This window comes from Eretmochelys imbricata, chromosome 1 (assembly GCF_965152235.1).
Source record: "Eretmochelys imbricata isolate rEreImb1 chromosome 1, rEreImb1.hap1, whole genome shotgun sequence".
In the NCBI taxonomy this organism is placed as follows: domain Eukaryota; kingdom Metazoa; phylum Chordata; order Testudines; family Cheloniidae; genus Eretmochelys; species Eretmochelys imbricata.
Genome location: NC_135572.1, coordinates 156706113 through 156732511, shown reverse-complemented (window position 1 = coordinate 156732511; position 26399 = coordinate 156706113). Strand labels below are relative to the sequence as shown.

The 26399-nt window shown below is 38.7% G+C and overlaps 1 protein-coding gene across 5 annotated transcripts in view; it reads right to left on the bottom strand.

Moving 5' to 3' along the window:
- The window catches only part of KDM6A (lysine demethylase 6A), a 274824-nt gene that overhangs the window by 12337 nt on the left and 236088 nt on the right, over positions 1-26399 (bottom strand). For 3 of the 5 annotated variants that reach the window (XM_077817638.1, XM_077817647.1, XM_077817666.1), the window contains 10 exons: positions 19405-19534; positions 17871-17976; positions 16823-17028; positions 15255-15413; positions 14442-14506; positions 14288-14362; positions 5526-5674; positions 4301-4415; positions 2158-2345; positions 703-844 (listed from right to left, as the gene is read on the bottom strand). In XM_077817638.1, the coding sequence (XP_077673764.1) occupies positions 703-844; positions 2158-2345; positions 4301-4415; positions 5526-5674; positions 14288-14362; positions 14442-14506; positions 15255-15413; positions 16823-17028; positions 17871-17976; positions 19405-19534 (1335 nt within the window). The remainder of the gene's footprint in view (positions 1-702; positions 845-2157; positions 2346-4300; positions 4416-5525; positions 5675-14287; positions 14363-14441; positions 14507-15254; positions 15414-16822; positions 17029-17870; positions 17977-19404; positions 19535-26399) is intronic. The other 2 variants (XM_077817656.1, XM_077817674.1) reach the window with 1 other exon arrangement.

The following is a 26399-nucleotide window of genomic DNA, read 5'->3' as shown; positions in this document are numbered from 1 at the left end:
GATATTCTATGATATTCTATGATTCTATGACTTGAACCTGGGAAACACACTTTTGAAAATGCTCAATTTTGAACCCAGAATGTTACCATCTCATTGACTTAATTTAATCAGCTGCAGGACTCTTCAAATGAAAGGGGGGAGGGGGAGGGAGAAGAGGCTTTCCAAACCCTGCCTCCTTGCTTGTCAAAAATATTTTCCCCGCCTCTCTTGGTGATAGGATATAAATCAGCTAAATGTGAGTACTGGAAACGAACAAGTAAATTTACTATTAAAATATTTAGTTTAACTTTAAAAATAATTAAACATGCTCACCCTGAGTCTGAAGTTTACTGCCAGCAGAAGGCTCAATCTTTCAACTTGTTGTCATATATAGGCAGACCCTTGTGCTCGTGCAGGGCCCCATCAGAGTAAACAGAGGTCTGTCTGCATACAAGTTGCAAGATTGAAACCTAAAATATTTTTGAAAAAACTCTGGAGCTCACAGTTAAGATAAAAATATCAGGAAATCTAGGCCTAAAAATTACACTGAATACCTAATTCACCACATCAAAACAGCATTCATTTAATGTAATGCTAAACACATAATGGATTTCACTAGAAAGATATTATTTATTCTGTAAATAAAAAAGATCACCCTCGTTTTTTCAAAATAAGAACAGTCAACTGTCGAAATGGATACACAAAAATTTAAAATACACTTACTTGATCATTTCAAAAAGCTTTGGATCTGAGACCTTTATATTTCGTGCCATGTTCCACGAAAGATGAATCATCGGTACTATTGACTTGACGCTCTGTAGTTTATTCCACTCGTACCGTTCCACTGCCAATTTATATTGACAGGCTAGAAGAAAAAGTTACAGAAACTTTCAGATAAGCCAATAAAGGATACAAGATGATCTCCTGGTCATCCTCAAAACCTGAATTTTGTAAGATTGGAGAAAACTACATACTGTATGCTACAGTGGTTGCCATTACAATTTTTACAGCTTTGAAAGTAAATTTTTACACAATAGTCCCTTATATTTAGAATGTTGAGAGCATACACAATTCCACAACAACTTGAAAAAGCGTTTTTAAATAAAGTAATGGTTTTTAAAACGGTTTTATTTTAAAAGTAAACAGAGACCACTTCTTTAAAAACGGGATTTTTAAATTTAAATTCTCAAATATTTAGGGTTAAAAACCTAATTTGCTAGTTTCTGCAGCTGCCTTTGTTCCATCCAATTCTATATTACAATTCTGTCATATATTTACAATACGCAATTTCTAGACAGATTACACAATAGAGAGAGGTTTGTTGTGATAGATTAGGCATGTTAAATTTATGCTAAGCAACATAAGGAATGTCTTGTTGCACATGTGTTGCTGCTCAGGGAATGCCAGTCAATTCAAGTGATCTTGGAATGATACTGCTTATAGCACTAAACCAAAATAAAGTTTGTCGTGTGCATTACTAGTTAAGAAAAAAGCTATTTTTTGAGCTACGTACTGGTCCTCTTGTCTGCTGAGTTTCCTCCCATTCTCTGAGATTATCTTTCTATTTTTCTGCTTATACCAGTTTGAACCCTAATGACTTTACATAATTCTCTTGTAGCTGTGGGTTTGAAACATCTAGCCAAATGTTTTTATTTGTTTTAAACTGAAAGACTGTACTTAAAGCTAACATTCCTGGAGCTTTTTAAAAACTCAAGATTTTATACTGGTTTATAATTGCCTGTTATTATTAAAAATAGGAGAGCTCAATGGTCTTGAAAAAACTAACTGGATGGTCAGTCCTCCTCACCTGCGCAACCTCTTTCCTAGATGGATGAATAGGATGAGGAGAGGAGAAAGAAAGGAAGTGAAGTGCAAGGTAGAGTGAGTTCATCTAATCATTTCCTTTCTCTTTTTTCTCTTTATACAAAAGTTTATAGTCACGATTGTGGTGAGGCTTAGTCTAAATAAATCATGAAAGGACTGTGGTGCTTATGTTTTCAGTCTTCCTTCAGAGGAAAACATTTCAGGTTTTAACATTATACAGTTTGTGTTGAAACAGATACAATTTTTATCTAGTAAAATATGATAAATTAATACAAAAAGCCCAAGAGAGTTGGGATGCATGTGGTACAATATGAACAAATTATCTATGTCACCATATATATTATTTCACCATACCTGTAAGAGGGCCAACATTCCAAGCAATGTTGTTGCACCAGCCAATAGCCTGAACCCAATGAACAGTGCCAGCATTTATCCACACCAAATCCCCAGGTCTCTGAATAAACCTATAAACTGGGACATTGGCTTCATACAAGTCTTCCAGGTTAGGCCACCAAGAGCCCATTAGGAAATTCATATTATTTCTGCAACAATAGGAAAAAAAGTCTTCCACATTTACCAATAGATAAATTAGGGGTCTATGCCTACTGACAAGATAAAGTTAAGTTAACCAGAATACTTGCATACAGCAATCACTATTACAAATGCTTCCAACTAGTGATTGATGACACAGGAAATGGTAAAAAATAAAAAATAACCCCCCCAATCCTAGTTTTCTTCTCTAGGTGGCTGATTTGAATCCAGTGGATGGTCATTATGTCCTGAATCTGTATGTAGCAATTGGCTGCATGTGTGAAATGAGCTGATGGACTCCATTTATTGTCCAGGTTTTTGTCTACAATATTTTTTCTTAACATTTCCCAGTATTGCTATCACTAATACAACTCCACTGGTAGTCGCAATCAACATAATATTAGTGTAGAATGACTACAGGCATTTTAACCACTGTCACCCGCTCAGAGTAGGTCTGCACAACATGGTGTTCAAAATGCCAGTGGTTGCTGCTGCCTTTTCTACTCTAGCACTCCAATATTGCTACCACAATTGGATGGTAGCAATGGTGGGAAATTTTAGGAAAGAAGTCTAGATTAGACAAGGCATAGTGACTAGTGAACAAATCTTCAACATCACCACCACCACTAGCTCTCTTCTGAACAGTCTCAGTAAAGAGGCCAAGGTATTAGTTGCTATGGTGATTGAATTAATTCTCCAACCCACCAATTCAACAGTACAACCTATATGCTAACTAATATATTATAATTGTACTGTTAATTATAAATTGCAGTCAGATCAGCTGAAGAGTTCTGGCTCATACAAATTTCTTCCAGTGAACAAATACATATGATCTACTAGTCATCAATAATTCAATCACTAACTGCTTTTCCTTTTATCCTCCTCCACATCTTACTTGAAATTGTTCATGAAGTGTGTCTTTTGACCTTTTCTTCATATATTTTAAATGCAAGGGCTGATCTGAGCTGGGCATGTCCCTTTTATCTGTCCTCTTTCATCCCTTGGGTCTGTCAGGCTGCTCTTAAGCCTGACGCCACGTTATTTGTGAAATGGTAGCACCCAGTCCTGCACTGCATTATGTTCAGTGATTCAGGCTCTCTCAAATTCTTTGAACTACTTTACTTTTAGCCTTTCACCTTTGATTTACTCTGCTGCTCTCTAGCAGTTTCAGAATGGTCTGACTCTAGTTCCAAGATGTTTGTCTTGTTGGTGATATTTTTTCTTTAAAATATTTTTGTTGTTGTCATAGTCGCTCAGTTTTGTGCAGTCTTTGAAAAGAATGTATCACTATCATACAATCAAATAACGAACACATACGAAAACCAAATGCAGTTTAAAAGTTTGCTAATCTACAGAATTAACACAACATGGATTTATTTTCATTGCTGATTGTGAGACACTATGGCCATTTAAAAAAAAAAACTGCAAAACCACTTGCATATACACAAAATACACTTGAGTAACAAGTAATACACTTGAGTAATGATGGGCTTTGTAAGGTTGAAATTGGATTGAGGTCTTAAAATACATCTGAGAGTAGTAACTTTTGAGCCCTCCTGATATGGTCTGAATCTGAACCTTTGACTTACATATCAAAGTCTCCATATCCATTACAACCCCCCCCCCCCCAAGTCATCTATGCTCCCTCCTCCACCACCTTTATTTTTTCTTTTTAGAAGTTTTGAAATAAATCTAAGTCAACTGCTGATTGTTGTGGGCAAACTATCCCGAGGCAACTGAGATAATCATAAAGTTGGCTGTTTTTTGCATATTGCAATCTATTTAGTTAAAATGGTGAAAAAGTATAAAGGAAAAACCTAGATCTTAACAGACTTTTCTGATTCATCAGAAGCTACAAAATATCACCTCCACCTCCCCACTGATAGCATATGTGAGGTGTTTCTGCATCTGACAGGTATACATACAGAAGCCCTCAAAACATCTGAGCACAGCATATGAGACTTACTTTTCACAGAAGTCATTCAGGACACCCCAATAGCTTTCAGGAACAACAAACCATTCACAGTCACCTGGACCAATATTTATGTTTACTGAACAGAAGTTGTTATTTTCTTGGTGACCTGAAATTCATGAGAAAAACTTATTTTCACAGTGATGATAATTTTGTTTTGACAGCACTGTGAGCACATAAAGTACTATGTAGGCACTAATTATTATTAAGGCAAATTATATCACAGCTTAATTATATATGTATTTGTAAATAATGCCTAGTACCACAGCATTTGAGTATCTACACTTTTTTAAAAATACACAATTAAAACACTGTTACTTAGGCTATGTATTAGTGACAACACAGCTTTGCTTTGATTGATTTGTGGATGACTAAAAGTTATCAATTTCTCTAATCTTTGATGTGCATAATGCTTTGTGGCTCCCCTCTTGTAGATCTTAAGAGCTCTGCTATACCTGAGCTTCAGTCAAACACAATTATTATTTTTATTTTGGGGGCACCTGGAGGCCTGAAGCAAGACTGGGGCCCCATTGTTTCAGTAAGTAAGAATTAATCCCTGCCCCAAAGAGCTTTCAATTTACAGAGAAAGGACAGACTACAGTAGTATTACCTCCATTTTACTGATGGGAAACTGAGGCACAGATGCACTAAGAGTCTTGCAGAAGGTCACATATGAAGCCAAAGGCAGAGCCAGGAACTGAACTAAGATCTCCTAAATCCTAGTTCAATGTTTTAATCACAAATCTATCTAACAGTGAAGGATGTATTTTACCCTCAGGTAACGAGTTTAAATTAAACAAAGTTTAGCTCTTAAAGGTTTAATTATAAACTGTCATTCTAGGAATTTACAAGCTCTGCTGGAAAAGCTTACAGAAGCTTGCAAGATGTGCAAGTGAAGTAAGTCAATTGTGTCTCATTTTTCTTAAAGAAAGAGGCAATTAAATGCAAAAGGTTAGCAATAATGAACATTTAAGGTTGTGAAATAAAAGCACTTAAAAGTTAGGAAATTTCAGAAGTTAATGTTACAGGAGAAAGTAACTCTGTCACTTTGCATATGCACCATGAAGCATTTTCTAATTTCTTGTTAAACTGATACTCTAATATACATTTTTGTTATATTTATGCACATCATAAACTATATAGGATCTGCATTGTGACCAGGTTAACACCTTCTTGACTTTATTGCTTGATTTTTTCCATGGAAAGTGTCTGTACTTACCTGGTGTCCTACTCCCTGGAACCTTCATGTACAACTGGACTGTGTTCATTCCCAGGATTGTATGACCAACATGGCTTAGAAGATTTCCTGCTGACACCACACGTACAAAAGCAGGAAGTTTTGTCAGTTCATGGAGCTGCAACTTCCACCTGCAGTAAAACAGCAAATCAACAACTGTGAATCCCTAAAGTTCATGGGATACTTTGGGAATTATATTAACAGCATTTTACAAAACTGTTAACATATAGGTTACAGGAATAGAAACTGTTACTGCATGTTTTCATGTTTCTTGAAGAAAACGTCATCCACAATTTAATGTCTCATTCTGGAATTATACCAATTCATGTGTCATTTTAATGCTAATGTTTAATTGAAAGCCAAGTCTTAATTGTAGAACTGTCCATTCTGGCCTAAGTTCTCAGAAAATTACATTTCAGAATTGTATACCTAGTTTACAGTGATTGCGCATGCAACTGTGGTAACTGCATACACATTAGGTGTGCAATTGAGTGCACATACTTCTGAAAACTTAGGTCTCAGATTCCATAGATCCCTAACTTTAAGTTTGGAAATGTCACAAAAATTCCTGCTATTCTTTAAACTTGAAATTTCAACACACACATCACATAAAACCTCTATGCATTAAACCGCAAACAATCCCCAATTAAAAAAAAAATCCCACCATGAATTCCCACCAGTCAACATCAGTATATGAAAGTGGAATTCCATCCTTATTCTTCTCTCCTGCTCAAATTAACACATGAAGTCTGTTTACTAAGGAGATAAGGATGGCTGTGGTGGTGAAAACAGCAGTTAAAAAAATCTGTTTCCCAGCTATTACGAGAAGCACTCCCCACTAACAACAAAGAGGCCCTGCAGGAACTTACAAGTTGATCCCACTCCCAGGCTGATCACAGGATCTCAGCAAATTTTAGGGAACTAGCACAAGAGGAATGAGGTCTTAATTTCACCCCTGAACAGAAATGACAACTCAAGTGGAAACAGCTGCACGTGTACCTCAGAATGGAAGGGAGATCCAGGAGAAAACTGGAGAAGCTTAGGCAGCATGCTCTAGGATACTGGAGCCAAAGAGAGCAGTGTGATAGGTTGGTACTTGGAGAGAAAGGTGGGATCAAGGAAAGGTTTTTTCCCCTCCTTCAAGATGGGGAAACAAGATCTTTAGCCATAGAAAGGGCTTAAAAATCCACTTATCTGCATAGCCATGACAAGTAAAAAGTCAGATTGGTTGCATGAGTGGGACCTTTGTCACTCTGATTACCTGGACTATAATGTTTTGATAAACGAAGTGCAGAAATTCCTAGTTGCAGCACCAGTTGGCACTGTTCAAGACTTGCTGCTGCTTCTCCCATATCACCCCAGCAGGTGACTGTCTTAGCAGGAAAGACAACCCCAAAAGTGCTAAGAAATGTCTGAGATCCTGGAGCACACTGGACAGCAGCACAGAACAGAGCTGAGACCAGGTGGACCAGAACAGTGCAACAGAGCACTGGGTAAAGCTGATGCCATCAGGGCTCAAGCCAAAGGGAAACTTAATCACTTGGTGAATCAACCTGCAGGAGACCAGGACCATCAGGATTGGACTACAGATGGGGGGGGAAGGGGGAGAGAGAAGAGGAAGGGAGTACAGTGGCAGCAGATGAAGAGAAGTATCCAGTCACCTGGAGGAGCAACCAGATGGCCAGTGGGGGAATAAAGATGTGGGGACCCATTTAGCAGGAGGCTGGGGCTTTCAGGAGCTGCAATGGGAGATCTCACCAACAGCAAGACAAAATCATCAATCCTAAACTGGGGGACTGCAGAACAAAGACAGACTGAGACAGTGAGGGGTTCTGACCATCTGGAAAGTGGGGTCATCAGACACAAGTTGCAGACAGAACTTGACCAGCATGTCTACAGTGCAATTAGACACTTATGGCTGGCCTGTGCCAGCTGACTTGGGCTCGTAGGGCTTGGGCTAAGGTGCTTTTTAATTTCGGTGTAGATATTCGGGCTCAGGCTGTAGCCTGAGCTCTGGCACCCTCCCACCTTGCAGGGTCCTAGAGCCGGGGCTCCAGCCCAAGTCCGAATGTCTACACCTACAGTGAAACAGCCCCTTACCCCAAACCCCATGAGCCAGCATCAGCTGGCACAGGCCACCTGTGGGTTTTTAATTGCAGGCTAGCCTTACCCTATGACTCATTCAGCAGAGAACAGAGGCCTTCAGGCTCAAACACTGGGGACCCCAAACCAATGGGAGGCAGGCAGGCAACCAATCAGAGGGAGACCAGAGCTTTTGGGTTCAAGTCAGAGCAGACCTGTTAGAGAGATATGCAGCCTAGCCAGACACTGGATCAATGGGGAATGTCTAGAGACAGGAGAGCATTGCTTAGATTTTTGATAACTACTCTATGTTTTTCATAATTTCCCCATTCTACCTCTTAGCCTCACTCATGGGAAATATCTGTCTTTAAATATCAAATTTTCTTATATTATCCAGGTTCCTCTTAACTGCAGGGAGGGATCATGGCCTGGGACACTGGTGTATTTCTGCCTGGCAAGTAGGCACTGTGTACATTTTTCAAGCCTTGTTTGTAGACAGAAGGAAGAGAAAACGGTTAGATATGAGAAAAATTGAGATGAAAGAAACAACAAAAAGGACGGGGAGTCAAAAAGTTAGAGGAAGATAGGGAGATCTCCATTCTAACCTCTTTGGGACAGAGATTTGTATTATTCTATTTATAAAATGCTACGTATATTTTGTGATATAACAACAACAAAGGAGAGAGTGGGATGAAGAGAGCTCTTACTGGTTGTCAATTGTATTTTTGAAATAAAAGTGACCAATAACTTGGGTAGAGAAGTTTACAGTAGGGCAGACTGATTTAAATTGAAGTTATTTAAACCTTGTGTTGCATTTGTAGAGCCCTGCAAATCTGCGGGTATCCGCTTTATATCCACAGATGTGGATATCCGCAGACCATTTTTGCGATTGCAGATTGGATGCAGATACAAATTTTGTATCTGTGCAGGGCTCTATGCATTTCTACTTTTCATCTATTTTCCTAAAGAAAGGTTGATTCTCAGTGGTTGGTATATTTGGTACTTCTTTTTGCTAACCAGGAGGATACATCATATCTATGCATATTTATTTAAGCAGTTATACTGCTTAACATTCACTTACTCAGATTTTTAATTTTATGTTCAATGTCATTCACCATTTTCTATTTATTAGATTAAATTTTACACATGATATTCCCTAAACTCCATTAGGATGGATACTGGTTAGTTAGTTAAATTAAAATGCACAAAAATGTATTTTTAATTATTAGTTACATGTAAATACTGTAAATGTTCTGGATACACAAAAAACAAAAGTCAGGTTATCAAAATCATGTTTTGCATTTAAAACTAACCGATTTATTAAACAAAGGAAGTATTATCTGTAGTTAGGAAATTGAACTATTTGTTTCGGGTCACCATGTCCTTCAAGATTTTAGAACTAGCAGATCTCATCCTCTTAGACCTTAGGGTTTTTTAGGCCTCGATTAGAAAAGAAAAAAAACCAAGCTTTCCTTCTTTGTTTAATGACAAGCTTGTTCAAAGTTAACTGAACTAGTTGAATAAACTCAAACTAAGAATATATTTTCTGCATTTACAGAAGTGGCTACTGCAGCACAAAGCTGGTTTAACTTCATCAAACTCTAATTCCAGGTGCTTGGCCAGTGAATTCAACCAGTTCAGCTCCTTTACTTTCTTTAAAACTTTGGCAGCAAACACATATTGCTTGAATTTTTTTATGTAAATTAATATTATTTTAACAGATTACAGTAAATTTATTCCTTAACATAGGCTGTCAATTTCAAATTTGATTTTAAATAGGTTTCTTTTTTAAAAGAAAAATGTATTCAATTTAAACAAAATTGATTTTTACTGGTTTGTAGAGAAAGTGGGGGGGGGTAGGAAGAGGATTTATGAGAAGATTGCATGAATCAGCACATAAAGAATGTCACACATAGGTACAGAATGGAATAATGGTCAGACTAATTTAAAAATGGAATGAAAGACATAAAATAGTATATTATAGAGAGAGATTTTAATTTAAAATCCCATAAAAAGCAACTTAATTTGGTTTACAACATTCAGGTTTTATAGTATTGGAGAGTTTCTGCCTGAATTTCAGCCTTAGCTCACCTCTAACAGGAAATAAAACCTAACCTGGACAGACCAGCCTTTAGTGCATTTAGAGTCCTCAATCTCTTCCATCAGCCCAACCACTGTTCTACCTGTCCATGCACAGTTCCTTCTCCCATCTTTTTTATATGCATATTTTGTTTTAGCCATTAAATACAATTTCCCATTTCAGCTAGAGAAACACTCATTAAAGAAGACTAAAATGAAGAACAAGCTAGTATTGGGCAGTTCCTCATTCAAGTCAACGGACAGCTGCAGTGCTATGCACTGTTCGCTGTTCATAGATCAAGAGGAAATCCAGAATTGCAAAAGGACTTCTTTCCTCTTCTATGGAAAGAATGCCCAGTCTCATTTTGCAATGAGGATAAAAAGAAGAAAGAAACTAGTTCTGCAGAATACATTCAGGAATTCAAAAGAAAAAAAAATCAGAAAGTAGTGTAAAAGACCAAGTGAACAGAACAACAGATTGTTAGTGGCAAACTGAGTCAAGAGCAGAAGGTTAAATTAAGATATTACTGAAAGGAAACACTAGAAGAATCAGACAAGCTGTCTGTATCAAATCTGAAGTCACTCTGGACAAGAGTTGGGGACTTAGCTGAGAGACAAAAGAGTCAAGCATTCATTCAGGGAACATTCATAGGGGAGAGCATGACACAAAGACAGTATCATAGACAAACCTTGTGGGATTAAAATAAACCTTACTGAATTAGCTTTAATACCTTTGGGGTCCATGGGTTAAAATGTAGTTGTGTATGTATTGTTGTAGAATTGTATGCAACTCCTTCAGAAGGAGGGGGAAGCTAATGTAATTCCTTTGCTTATCAGCCCTTTGAAGCCATGCCCTGCAGAGGCTGGCATATACTAGTTCAAACTGGATTCTCCAGGGAAGAACAGACAAAAAGATTTTTGGATAAACAGCCTGGTTTTAAACAGACTCAGGGCCTTCTTCCTGATCCAGCAGATGGCCAGGAACCTTGATCCACAGAGCGCTCCAATCCTTACGGAAGGGTTGGAAAGACTATACCTGCTGAGGCACCATAAGACTCTGTGCTTGTTCTGAACTGAAGCACAAGGAAACCCCTCAAATGGGGTACTGAAGGACTGCTCCTGCCAGAGCCCACATTAGGGTTGGCGTGATTTCTGTTAAGCTTAGTAGCATGTGTGTAGGTTCTTTTATTTTTTAATGTTTTCTCTCTAGTGCTTTTACTTTAAGAATAAAATTGGCTTGCAGAAAAATTGCTGTGTGGCAACTATGAGTCACACTGTTAACCGTCTCTGAAGAGCAAGTAAGCAGGCCTGCTTGGACACAACTGGGAACAACACAGCGAAGGCAGAGGAAACTGTTCAGAGTGGGAATACCCTGGTTAGAAGAGAATGAGATGTGTCTCTCTGTGCAAGAGAAGTGACAGTTAGGGAAGCTGGAAGCCTGAGAGTGGGTGCCTTTGTTCTATCATAGAGAGGGAATACAGGTGCAGTTGCCCTGAACTGTGACAGAGAGAACTAGAGGGTCTATACTTAATGGTTACCTGGAGAAAAAAGGATATAGGACAACCCAAACTCAACAGCCTTCAAAAGAGGAAAAAGAGCAAGAAGGTAAGCCCAACACCATTGCTATAGTCTACACATCCAAGATGCAGGATCTAAATGTGAGGCCACCGAAGGTGAGAACAGCGACAGATGCTAACTGATCAGAAAAAATCTACCTTTTAGAGCAGGGGTGACAAACTTTTTGGCCCGAGGGCCACAACAGGGTGGGGAAATTGCATGCAGGGCCACGAATGCACGGCTGGGGCAGGAGGCTGAGCTGTGTGTGTGGGGGGGGGGGCTGAGGTGTGTGGGGGGTATGGAGTGTATGAGGGGGTTCAGGGCAGGAGGTTAGGGTGCAGGAGGGATGCAGCAGAGGGCTCAGGGCACGGGGTTGGGGTGCAGGAGGGCGTTGGAGTGTGGCAGGGGGCTCAGGACAGGGGGTTGGGGTGCAGGAAGGGTTCAGGGTGCGGGCTCCGGCCCGGCACCGCTTACCTGGAGTGGCTTCTGGGTAGCAGCGGCACACAGTGGGGCCAGGGCAGGCTCCCTGCCTGCCTGCCCTGGCCCTGCGCCACTCTGGGAAGTGGCCGGCACCAAGCCCCTGGGGGAGGGGGGGCAGAGGGCTCCACGCACTGCTCTTGCCTGTGGGTACCTCCCCAGTTCCTGGCCAATAGGAGCTTCGGGGGAGGTACCCCAGGCAAAGGCAGCGCACTGAGCCCTCTGCTCCCCCCCCCCCCCCCCAGGGCCGCAGGGATGTGGTGCCCACTGCTTCTGGGAGCAGCGCGGGGCCCGTGGCACCACGGGGGTTGCAATCCTGCGGGCCAGATCCAAAGCACTGAGGGGCCAAACCCAGCCCGCAGACCGTAGTTTGCCCACTCCTGTTTTAGAGTATAAAAATATAGAGGCATCGGAAGAGGCAAGCCTTGGATCAGGATTTCTTGGAGAGAAGCAATTCCGGTGGGAGTAGGACGGAGGAATGAAGAAAAGGTGGTGTACAGGAGATTAAATAGGGATGCAAGAGTAGAGCCCAATGGGTGAACATTAAGCTTATGAGAGAAAATGGGAGGATATGATGAAGAGCATGAAGGGTGGATACATCACACACAAACCTATGTTTAAAAAACATTAAGGTTGCAAAATCAAGCTCTCAGAAGTTAGGAAATGTTGAACGACAGAGTCCTGTGGAAATAACAGTATGTGATCATGATATACTGTCTTTGTACATACGCACAGACGGACCATGTTTGCTAACTTATGAGTTCATGACCCTGCAATCTAAATAATGTTCTTTTAATATGTTTTGTGCATGTAGTTTTCTAGGTTTATAAAAAAGCATATACAAAAAACAGAAACAAATATTGCACTGTACATATATCATATGGCACTGTACTGACACTCATGTGGTTAATCAGTATGGTTGGAACTTTTAGATCCACTATACAGACCTCTGCCACTTGGGCAACAGTACGTTATCCTCTGTTGGGGGATGAGATACTTTACCAATGGGTTTCACAGATATTTGCTGGCAGCAGAGGAATGGTGAGACTCAGGGATCTTGGGTTCTATTCCGAGCTCTGGAGAGGAGTATGCTTTGGTGCACGCAGAATCTTTTGCCCATTTCCCCAAAGTTTGACTCCTCCTATCCTGTTCACTCCATCCTGCACTGTCTCAGTCCAGCCTCTTCTATACCTCTGGTTTCTTGTCCCAGTCCTAGGGCAGGCACTAAAAAAACTACGGGGCTAAGTTGACCTAAGTTATACAACTCCAGCTACGTGAATAACGTAGCTGGAGTCAACATATGTTAGGGCAACTTATTTCAGTGTCTACATCGTGCTGGGTCGACGGGAGAAACTCTCCCATTGACTTACCTTATGTTTCTCATTCTAATGGAGTACCGGAGTCAACGGGAGAGCGATCGGTGGTCGATTTAGTGGGTCTTCACTAGACCCGCTAAATCGACCCCCAGTAGATCGATCACCACATGTCGATCCCCCGGTAAGTGGAGACAAGCCCCCAGTCTCCAATCCTCAAGAATTCTCATTTCAGTCCCAGTCCCCTTTCCCAGCGAATACTAGTCTCTCTCTCTAGGCTCACTAGCTGAGTACCAATCAGCATTATACTAAAAGACAATGGAAGCAAATTACATTATTTTCTCTTGAAATGTGTGCATAGTCTCTTAAAATACAAGCCTCCTATCGGAACTCTTTGCTAAGAAAGGAGAGTTAGGAGAGAAGATGAAGTCTTTTGGAAGTGCATTTTTAAAGTCTTAATCCATACTGTGTGAAATCCTTGGGAACAAACAAGATGAGAGAACAACAGACTGGTGTTTACTTTTATACACAGAATGACACAGACTAGGAGATATGTAAAGGGATGTTTTGTATGGGAAGGGTGTGTGCTGGTGCTATAAACGCGGTTTGTCTTCTAAGCTTTATTTTCCTCTCAATTATGCTACTAAGAAGCCTCAAGGCCTTATGATAAAATCCTAACTTTCCTTCAAGCTCTCTCTATGAACAACATGCAGCTCAACCTTTAAAAACACTTTCAGTCTCACATCATGAATTTGTTTCTGTTTGTTGTAGAACTTTTGCAACTGGCATCTACTTGCCTCAAAACACCAAGAATTTAACTGTATATGTTAATTATACAGTTTAGGGGTTGGGAATGAATAAATAGTTAGTTCAAGGGTTGGGAATTCTAACACTTTGCAAAGATGTGTGTTTCCAGTATGGCAATGTGGTGTTGCTGCTGTGTTATCAGAAAAACATGCATTTCTTTTAAACTGCCGAAACAACTGTTATGTAGCCAATGATAAGATAAGCAACTCTAAGATTAACTGGGAGCCAAATCCAAATACATATCAGACAATGATAGGGATATAGTATGTATAGTTTTATTAAACAGCAACAACAAAAAGTAAAATGAGCTACAGGAACCTAAATGTGAGGAAATAAAATAGGAAACTCTCTAGATAAATAATAAAGGTGGGCATGTTGGCTCAACTTTGTTTATAACTATAAAAAATGACAAATTACATGGAGACTCACTTTTTGTCGTCTGACAGATCAATGTTGGTCCCAAATTTGATTGTTTTGAAAGGTCCTCTTCTTCTCCTACCAGAGCTGTAAAAATTATGAAAACATATGAAGTATATCCTTTGGAAAAGAAACTATAGAAGTATACTATTTATACCTAACTCACTTATCAGAAGATGTGGATTCATTATCTGAGTGGTCCTTGTGGTGACTCTTTTTCTCATTTTCCTCCTGCAAAACAAAAACGTGACATTTCCTATCACTTTATCATATAGTATTAATAGATTTCATCTCAAACCAAATAAAATATGAAAACCTTTCCATCTATAATTTTTATATGGACAATTTTTAGAGATGGTCCAGAGGTTGCTTTGAAGATTAGAGGGAAACTGGGGATAAGAATGAGATAGGAATAGTGTTTTTGTTGACTTCCATAAAAGAGGAAAAGGAACATTGTGTCATGAACGTCACTTTAATATGTACATTTTACATTTCTTTGCTACTAGTAACTTGTTAAGAGAGAGAAAAAAATCTAATTTGAAAATACTGCAGTCATCTATGCAATTTTTTTCATGCAAAAGTTAATGACAATAGAGGCTTTCCAGCTGACCTCTTGTAACATGCCAGTTCATATGCATTATCAAACATTAGCTGCTCTGGAAGCCTATATGCATTCTTTTCCTTCTATTTCTTAAAGTTTTGATACAGCTACACTATGACAAACTTAAGAGTTGAGAACGTTAACATATTAGCTCTATATTTTAAAATTTATTGAAAGCAAATTATGCACACACTTTTACATTTACTCCCCTTCTTCCCTACTGACAGAAATATTAGTTTGGCCCAGCACCCCATCTCAAATACTTTGCATATTTCTAGATTCTTTCTCTGACAATAACCAGGGCTCCAGCCACAAACCTCCCCAACCCCACTCTCTGGGTAAGATTCTGCCCCATCCTCTGACCCCTTTCTAGCTTACCTTATGGCCCTGAGAACCAGTGGGGCTTAAGGCTTCTGGCAGCCCCCACCTTCCAACAGCGTTGGAATGATCTGGAAGAATACAATCCTCGCTCACTTCCCCAAACAGCAGCCGGAAATCTTCAGTGGATATCCCATTTCCCCAATCACCATTGCAGATCTAGAAAAATCCCATTTGTGTCCCTGATCAGCCCAATCCAGGTGCCATCAAAATCCCCCAATGTACCCCCTCCAGAATGTCCTTGATTCCTTCGCCTGCTTCTCTCACAGCCCATGATTAATCCTCTCCACTTTCTTGTAACTACAAATCCAGACTTGGATCTCCTACCACATATTACTGCTTCTAAATCATCAGTGCTAGAACTAGGGATGCTATCGTACCCCCTGGTTTGAAGTAGTTTCCATCATATACAGCATTTACAGGTTAGTTCAATAGCTCTCAGCACTCCCACTATACAAACTGTTCCAACACCCTGGTCTAATCGGCTCACAAAGTTCTTGTTTCTCCTGTCTGCAGTGCAAGTTCTAACTTAAAAGTTCTCCTGTCCTTGTCACCTCACCCAGCCCACCACCACTTCCCTTGTGGTTAAAGTGAAAATACCAGCCCTCGGCCCTCTGTTACTGCTGCTTCCCAACCTCTTCTAAGTTAGAGCTGGTCAGAAATACCTTGCACTCTTTGCTCTATTTAGCTTAGTATTTTCATGTATCTAGGATCACATCTGTGTGGAGCTTTCAGGAGTTCCCAAGTTAATTCCAAGGATGTACTCACCACTAGAATTTGGGGCCACAAAAACTAGAAAACTTTTTTTTTTTTTAAATATTAGATAATGTTAGCAAAAAACGTATTTAAAAAAACATGAACACTTCACTTTATGTATTGAAACAATGTTTTTATAAAAAGAAAATATTAATTTTAGAACCTGAGGCATTCCCAAATATAGGGGCAATTACATAATAATAAACACAGAATGCCATTACATAATATCAGATATGGAAAGCATTAACAGACATATTTCTGAAACTATAACATTATTTCTACTGTATCAAACACTTGAGTTGAAGGAAAACAGTGCGTGTGGGCTTCTAAAAAGCAGCACATAAACATTATATCACCATACTCTGAATAAAGAAATTTTATTTCAAAGTACTTTTCAGTTGGAAATTGAGAAATAGTCTGTAAAAATACTATTTGTAAAGTTTTTTTTAAAGTTTTAAATGCATTTTTAAAGTTCTCAACAACTTTTAAATCTGAGTTTACATACTACTATATATCAGTTTAAGTTAGTTTTAAATGTATGTAAAAGTGATAACTAATAGTCTTACACTGAAGAAACTAAAGGTGTTTGTGCGGAACACTTTATAGTCTATTTGCCCATCCATTCACAGGGAATTTATGTGCTTAGCTGTGCCTTTAGCATTAATGGGAATCCCCTTCTTCCCAATATCAACTGATGGAAAAGACTCCTTAAAACATGATCATATGATTTTTTTTTTTTTGGAAGTTGTTACTGAGGACAAGTTGGTTGCAGAATTACTGTGTTCTTTATAAAACAGTTAAGATGTACTTACCCTTAATGACTCCTGGAATGAGGAGGCCTGGTACTGTGCATATTTAGCTATTGTAGTATGAGATCTACTGCTTTCGCAACGCCAGATTTTCTTTGTTCCAGTGGGGTCCCAGTTTTCATCTGCTGGTTGAAGTAATTGTGTCCTCACTTCTACTATGTGTTCATTATTTGCTTCTACTAATGTTTTAGTAGAGAAGAGTCCTAGATCTAAAGAACATTAATACAGTTCATAAATAATAGTGCAGTATAATGAAAAGGTTAAATTATACATTGGGAAGGTAGAGATTAATATATTTAAAAGAAACTAAAGGTATATACCGAAGCACAATATTTGATATTTTACCTGAAAAGGAAATGTGTAATTTCTCAGCTTTAATAAACAAAACTCAGTTTATTTAGGTTTCACATTAAATATTTTCATGTAGTAAAAAGCCTTCCCCACACAGGATTGTAAAAGCCCAAAAGAGACTACAATGCCTAAAAATGTCCTTCTCAGAAAAGGACATATGTATTATTAGATTAAGTAAATATTTACTAGCAGATATGACTAAATCTACTATTTCTGAAAACATGTATTTCGGACAAATCCTGGGCTCTACAAAAAAATACTTCTAATAAATAATAAGCATACTGAAGAAGTACAAAAATTTTAATCCATAAATCTCAAAATGCTTTACCAATACAGGTGAATTATCCTCCTCCATTTTACAGATGGGAAAACTAAGGCAGAAAACAGTGTGGGCAAAGAGTTTCAAAGATAGAAGCCTCATGTTAGGTTTTGAAACAGATGGTTAGGCACCTGCTTGACTAAAGTCAATGGGAGCTGCTGGATGCGAAGTTCTTTTAAAGTACCACAGAAATACTGCTTAGTTTGCAGACTACATATTACCCCAATTCCTTGTTATGCAAACATGAATATATTAAGGAAATAAAACTGACTTTTGTGAACACTTCAAAGATTTCCCCAAACTTCCCTACATACATATACATTCCTTTAGAAAGAAAAAAGTCTACCCTGTGCTTTGTTTTTTTGTATAAAACAAACTTACCTAATTTAAGAGCTCCAGCAAGGCCACGTATTACAGTAACAGGATTGTTTGGATTTGTACAAAATTGATGTAAAGGTGGAAAGAAAGCATCACGTTTATTTTCCAACTGTGAATAACAAAGGATTATTAGGTCTCAGGGGAAGTCAGACTTTTCATTAGTAAAATAACAAATAATAAAACAGGAGGAGGTCAGGAATGCTATCCATTTTCATGCACTCCAGTGAATTAGCAGTTATATCACACAATATTTTCTCATTAAATACTGATTTCACTCCTTTTGAAATTACTTATTATAATTTACTCCCTTGTAGAAATTCTGTCCAGACTGCTTTGGTGCAAGGCTTTTCTAAGCTCAATTTTGTTGCAGTTTATTTCTGTATTTGACAACAGATCCAAAAATCTAGTAACATGTATTCTCTACAGCATCCCTTCAGTATTTTTACCTCAGCAGAGCTCCTAATTTAATTTCTTGTTCCTCCCCAAAGAACATATATATTACAGAAATTAGTTATTTTAATAACTAAGAGTCACAGAATTATTTTTGTCCTCTACTGTACAATCTCCAAATCTACCAAATTTTTTTTTAGAATAAGACAATACCGTTTGTTAGACTATTTTCAAAAGTTATAAGATAATCCTTTAGATAATGTTAAAAGGAAACTGCCTAACTAAAACAGAAATGTCATTTACATTGTCTCTACCATTAAGTAGAACAATTGATTTTAGTCAGTTTTTAAAAAAAATGTTTAATTATTACATTGTTAGTTACATCTAATTTTGCTCTTGTTGCCAATCTTTCAACATTTTGCCTCTAGAGGTCAGTATAGGTCATGTCTCCAGAGCAAATGTTAATTTGACTGTGTGGATAGAAACTATGGAGATGCTGTATGAATGTAAGTTACTCCTCCATGACCAAGGAACTTTGCACAAAATTTGGGACATTGCTCAATTCTGATGTCAGAATATACTGCCATACCAGAAAGTAGGCATGAGTAAGGGAAATCTCTCATGAAAGCTTTTGACACCTCAGGTTCTTCCTTATATTAACTTTTTGCTATAATATTGTTATTGCAACTTTAATTGATTTTCTTTGCTGTATTTTGATATGGACAGGAGAGTTCCATTTAGTTATCTGCTCATATAAACATTTGTGTAATCCTATGGAAATGCATCTTAAAATATTTTATAAATCCATTTGAATTATTACTGAGAGTTGTGTCTCATAAATTGTCTGACTTTTTAAATCAGTACTTGAAGTACTAAAAATGTAAAAAGCATTCCTAATGTGTTTTCATTTCAATTTAGCAATCAAACTGGAATTCTCAGTTTGAATCACTTACAGTGTTTTTCTTTGTAAATATATCACAAGATTCTCTTTGGGGTCAAAATTCTGCCTTTTCACATGTTTGCACCCCTGTAGTAAAATTTAGCTCTGAATAAGATACTTTGTTTCAATACATATCTAAATTAAAAAGCTAGGTATATAGTTACAAAAGCCCTAACCTTTTATTCCTACCAGTCGGATGATACTTACATAAATACTAGGTGTAGGTGGATTCAACTTGTCCTTTGGCAAGGGAGGGTATGGTGGAGGTGGTGGTCGTGGAGGTGGACATTTATCCAATAAAATGCTACTGTTAGATAAGCCATTTTTACCCAGATTCCTAAAAAGGAAAGAGAGCTGTCTGTGTGAACATTTGATTAAAAAAATTACAAGTATATTTACTGAATATGTGCTAGTTACACATTATGCACAACAGAAAATATTAATGATGTACAAGGGTAAACCATAATTATGGGCTAAGTGGAACCTCCAGGACATATCTTAATCAAGGATTCTCATTTAGTAAGATGACACTATTTTAAATTATTCCCACTATTTCCCTCTCCCCACATTTACAAAAACACCACCATTAGTTAAAAATATAACTAATCTCGAAAGAAAATAATCTAAATTATAATTTAACACAGCAAATAGTTTTTAACTTGAAGTACAGTAGAACCTTATTAATTGGCACTGACTACCAGGTGATCCATTCATAGCAGTGAGCAACAAAAAATACTTTTCAGATCAAGTCTATCTGGTAATAGTGGACATAGCATTATTAAATTGGTAATACACAGAAACTCTCACAGAATTTCATACAAAAGGCTGTTACGTCACAAACTGCAAATTTGCAATCACCGAGTAAGAACACATATGATTAAAAAACTACCATGCAGTAATGTACTTCATTCATTTATTTTGACAAGTTTAATTTAATACTTGTACTTCACTGTCTACTAGCATATACATATTGTAGAATAATTTGTTAAAGTCACTCTGCAGCACTCAACTTCTAAATCTTTCTTGTGAAGCACAGTAAGACTAAATTATTATGCTTGAACATTACTGAAGTGAGAATTAACGAAGATATACTGCGTTTTTTTTTTTGTCTAGGAGTGGGACTATACAGTTACTCTTAAGTACAAAATTAATAATCTTTTCCCCCCCAAACAAATGACATTTTATATGCATATAAAAATATGGGGCTTATGTGGCACAGTATCATCTTAAATCCTTTACTCTTATCTAACCTACAAGGATAAATGTACAAAACATGATTTATTTTAAAAGAAGAAATGAAGAAGTGATGCCAAGAGGACTTGAGATATTGAAATAGTCTCGATATCTAATAGACATGGCCCTATTTCAGACTAAAAAATAGTCACAAAATCTTTCCCAACAAATGATCAATACAAATAACCCTCTGTCACACACACTATCATTCAAAACAAGAGTACAGATAAGAACTCTGAGAAAGGGCATCATCAAAATTCATCATGTTGTATTCTAACTCTGATGTATGAAAAGTTACACATGTAGCTCAGCATAAGCAGTAAGGATATGTGATGAAATGTTAGTGAATACCAGTCATTGTACTGCATGTAATTTACTTGCTAAACTAATGATACTAGATCAGTTTCTGATGTAGTAAATTCAGAAATTAATTGGAATGACTGCACAACAGTGGAATCAAACCCAAACAAAATGACCCTGCGCTGATTCAATGCAGTGTTTGAAATTTTCTATTCTTAAGGAGAAGAAACTCAAAATTATTACTCCCACAGCTACTATAATTTTGCTTCCCATAGCACATATAGTTCTGCAGTTGGTATTATTGCATATTATTATTTGTGATGTGATATATCACCTAGGAGCTCAGTCAGGAACCAGGACCCCACTGCGCTAAGTGCCATACAAACACAGAAGAAAAAGACAGTCCCTGCCTCAAAGAGCTTACATACGGTACAAATTTTAATGCCTTAATGTATCATGTTCACTTTGCCTATTATAGTTGCTGCACAAGGCCCTGACTTGGCACAGCACTTAAGCATGTGCTTAAATTCATCAGAAAAGCACGTGCTTAAATGTGTTGCTCAATCAGGGCTTAAAATATCAAACAATGTTGCAGTTGTACTTCACTGTTGCATAGTGAAATATACCCACCAAGTTACACTTATAGCTGGGTGGTAGTTGAACTGGACATCTGTCACGCAAGAGGTGACTAGGGTGGGAAGGGGTTATGCAGCCAGAAGATGGGTTGGACTATTGTTAGTGTAGGGTGACCAGATGTTCCGATTTTATAGGGACAGTCCGGTTTTTGGGTCTTTTTCTTATATAGGCTCCTACTACCCCCCATCCCCTGTTCCAATTTATCATATTTGCTGTCTGGTCACCCTATGTTAGTGGGATGTCCACACACATCAATTTACAATCTTTTGATCACAAATTGACAGGTGCCTGCTTTAGGATTGCAATCCCAAGCATATAATGTGCCCTTCAGAGCTGGTGACATGCTAAACTGGACGCTTTCTTGGTACCAAACACATGTTCTATTTCAAAGGTTCTCAAATGTCACTGCACCGCGACCCCCTTCTGACAACAAAAATTATTACATGACCCCAGGAGGGGGCCAAAGCTGAAACTTGAGCCCTGCTGCCCCGGATGGGCGGCCAAAGCCAAAGCCCAAGGGCTTCAGCCCTGGGTAGGTGAAACGTAGCCTGCGCCCTGCCACCCAACGCTGAAGCCACTCTTGGGCTCTGGTCCCGGGCCCCGGTCCCAGGCCCCAGCAAGTCTAATGCCAGTCCTGGCAACCCCATTAAAACAGGATCCCGACTCACTTCGGGGTCCTGACGCACTGAGAACCGCTGATCTATCTGTAAGCAAGACAGATCTTGAATGGTCAAGATTAAAATTGAGCAGTCTTAAAAAACCCACAGGTGTACATTCTATTTCACTGTGCAATGCCCCAATACACTCATATGCAAACTGAAGAGACATTAAAAGTTCAGTATAAATGAAGGAACATTTTGTTATTTCTAATCACCTGTCTTCAAACACCTGAAATAAATTTGGTCTTTGTTGTACGTTAAGTCAATGGCAAGTTTTAATAAATTATTTTAATTATACGAACACTTTGTACCATGTGATTTTTTCCCTAAATTATGAAAATACCTTCTTCACATCTGGACATTAAAAATAGATGAATAGATTTTCTTCAAACCTTACAAAATAGAAAATCACTTATTTGTTTGAGCAGAGAACAAACATTAGAAATTTCTATGGGAACAAAGAAATCAGGGAATGAACAAACAGTTCATCATGTTTAGTATTCTGTGTCTAACAGTAGTCCATGCCATATGCTTCAGAGGAAAGTGCAGTAAACCTCACAACTACTCAACAACCTGTTTATAAGGAATTTTCTTCCTAACCCCACAGATATTTCCTGAGACATTATATCCCTTAATAAAAAAACCCCTATAATTGTGGATGGTGCCATTATGCAAATACATTTCTAATCCTTTTAAAAATCCTAATAAGCTCTTGACCTCAATAACATAAGGTGGCTGAGAGTTTCACAGGTTTCTTATACATTGTGTAAAAGTAGCATTTCATTTTTTAAATCAGTGTTAAATGCATCTTTCAATCTCACTAGGTATCACCTTGTTCTTGTGTAACCTGAGTTATTATTTCACATACCTATATCATGTTGCCACTTATTCCCCTGTCCAAACTTAACAGTTCTCTTTTCAATCTCTCCTCAAATGAAACTTTTCACGCCTTTTTTTTTTTTTGCGCCCATCTCTGGACTCCTAGCTTTGCTATACTTCTTTGAGAGCCAAACTGAACCTTTAGACCAGGTGAGGGCATATTATCATTATGCAAGGATATAACATTTTCCATCCCATTCTTTACACCTCTGTAGTGGTGCCCCTTATGTCCTTCCATGCCTCAGTTTCCCTGCTGGTTGATAGTCTACCTTCTCAGTGATTGGGTTGTTCAGCCCTCAAGCCAAACCAAAAACTTTTCCCCTTCCAGGTTACACAAAGTCCAAATGAAAGGAGAGTCCAAATACAAAACCTTCACCTAGTCCCTCTCGCTAGGCCACAGCTGTCCCCCAAAGGGTCTGTCTGAACTTTCCCCCTGGGTGTAAGATTACCAAATTAGTCTTTCACTCCTTGACCGCAGGGATCCTTTATTCTTTAGTTGGCAGAGCCACCCTCTCTTACGGAATACACCACCTGCAGATGGCACTACTGAGGCAGAGGAACTCATGCCCTCTATCTACCACAGGCTCCAACTTAGCGGCCCTAAACAATGAAGTAACTGTCCACTCCAGCCTCAACTCCTCTCTTTCACTCTTCCTCCTAAAGCTACTTCCTATATTTGTTTGTCAGCCAACTTTCTCTTTATCTCTTTTCTGGTCTTTCCCACACCAAACCTGAGAGAGTTGCATTAGGCCAGACAGGCCCAATCAGCCAATTAAGCAGGCAATAGGGGTGATTTAGGCTGTGTAGAGAGTGCTAGTTAGAAGAAAGCTCACCTGTGAGGGAACAGGCAGGGCTTCTCTAAAGCCAGCAGGCTGGCAACAGTGTGAGCAGGGAGGAAACCTGCAGTCTCTCTCTCTCTCTCTCTCTCATTCTCTGAGGCAAGGGAAAAGGAAGGAGTGATAGGAACCCCTGAGGAAAGGGATATTATGCTAAGAGGAAGGGTTTACCTAGTAGGTCAAGAGATAGAGGTCTGACTAGGAAGGGCGGAGAATGAACAGCTTGGAGAAGCATGGTAGGAAGTAGTCCACGTGTGAAAGCAGTAAGGTAGATGTTACTGCAGACCTTACTTGATTGCTGTAAGACCCTGGACTGGAACTCAGAATAGAATGTAGGCCTGGGTTCCCATACCATCTGCTGTACAGTGTTATTGCTAGGGGCAGTCAGTAGAAAGATTGATGGAATCACTGCACGAGTGACATAATCAGGGCAGGGGGCCTGAGGATGGCCTGACAATGCTAGTGCAAAAGGACTTTGAAAAGACTCCGCAGGATGGGTAATCACTGTGGGACCTGACCAGAGGACTGAATCACAAAGCAGTCATGCTGCAACTCCGTAAACAAGAGGAGAATTGCAGAAGGCAGAGGAGAAGAAAGGAGGCACTGAGCTAGGTGAAGCCAAATTGCCAGAAGAAGGCACCACGCAGCGGTGCATAGAGCATACCCGGACAGTCTCCTTCTCAATGGAAGTCTCACCAAAGGTAGCTGCACTCTCTAGGCCCTTCCCTCTCTTTCTTACCATAGGAAGACCCTCAACATGTCTGCCACTTGCCTCTTCCTTGATCTCTTTCCACACTCAGCAAAATAAAATAAATAAAAAAAATAATCCCAGTCTCTTCCCCAGCATGCATTACTGTCAAGTCTACCAGATTTTCCTTGTCCTGGCCAAAATAGGGACTAGGTCTCTAACTTCCCTTAAAGGGACAGAAAGAACTTTTAACATCTTCCTTCCTTTTTTTTTTTGGACCTCTCTGCGCTAGGAGTGGATGTTTTCTTTCATAATTAAGTCCAAAGCTGACAGTGACGAGTTACAAAAGGTCTCACAAAACTGGGTTACGGCACAACAAAATGGCTGATGAAATTCAGTGTTGCTAAGTGCAACTATACATACAAAATAATGGGGTCTAAATTAGTTGTTACCACTCAAAAAAAGAACTTGGAGTCATCATGGATAGTTCTCCAAAAACATCTGCTTAATGAGCAGCAACAGCCAAAACAGTGAATGGAATGTTAGAAACAATTAAGAAAGGGGCAGATAACACAGAAAATATCATAATGCCACTATATAAATCCATGGTACACCCACATCTTGAATACTGAATGCAGTTCTGGTCACCTCATCACAAAAATGATGTATCCAAACTGGAAAAGGTACAGAGAAGGGTAACAAACATGATTAGGGGTACGAAACAGCTTCCATATGAGGGGAGACTAAAAAAATAGACTGCTCAACTTAGACAAGAGATAACTAAGGGGAATTATGATAGAGGTCTATAAAATTATGAATGGTGTGAAAAAAGTGAATAGGGACATGTTATTTATCCCTTCACATAACACAAGAACCACTGGTCACCCTGTGAAATTAACAGGCAGCAGGTTTAACAAACAAAAGGAAGTACTTCTTCAAACACCACACAACCTGTGGAACTCATTGGCAGTGGCTGTTGTGAAGCCCAGAAGTATAAGTGGATTAAAAAAAGAAAAATTCATGGAGGATAGGTCCATCAAAATGGCTATTAGCCAAGATGGCCAGGGAGGCAACCCCATGCTCCGGGTGGCCCTGAACTACTGACTGCCAGAAATTGGGACTGAACGACGGGATGGATCATTTGATAGTTTCCCTGTTCTGTTCATTACCTCTAAAACATCTGCCACCGGCCACTGTTGAAAGACAGGATACTGGGCTAGATGGACCACTGATGAGTATTCTTATGTTCAGCCTTCTGCAGTGACCCTGAGTGTTTCTGCTAAATGGTTAGATTACATTTTGAACTCAAATGTGTATGAGTTCAGATTAATCTTTCCAATGTACATTACCTTAATTTCTCTACACTGAATTTCAGCTACCATTAAGTTGTCCAATCATTCTGCTTTGTTAGGTCCCTCTGTGATTCTTCAAAGATTTCTTTTTTTGACAAATATAAATAACTCATCTGCAAATACTGCCAATCTGCATTCACCTCCTTTTAAAAATCATTATTAAATATATTTAACACATGCCAGTCTTCCTATTTATCCTCTGGGGTAGGGTGTGTGCGCGTGCATACTTCTGAATATCAAGGCCTAAAAGATTTTTCCAGAAAGAAATAAAATGTTCTTGTTCCTCTTTAAAACAAATAAACAAAAAACAAACCCCCAAAACACTGAAATATCCGCAATGTTAAATCCGCTTGCGTGGACGAATTTGTGGGGGTTTCAGAGAATGCAAATGTTAAGTTTCCATATTTAACTGAAGGAGGGATAATAATGAATCTTTAACAAAGGCATTCTTTCTCCCATGTGTCAATTCGGCACTCAAACAGAAGTTAACAAAAACGAATAGTTCAGTTGACGAAAAATTAAACACTCAAACTTTAACTCTCAGTTCTCGTGGTATCATTTTACTAATTCAACAGTCATTCACAGCAGACAAGACCAGAATTTCTAACTAAGAAAAAAA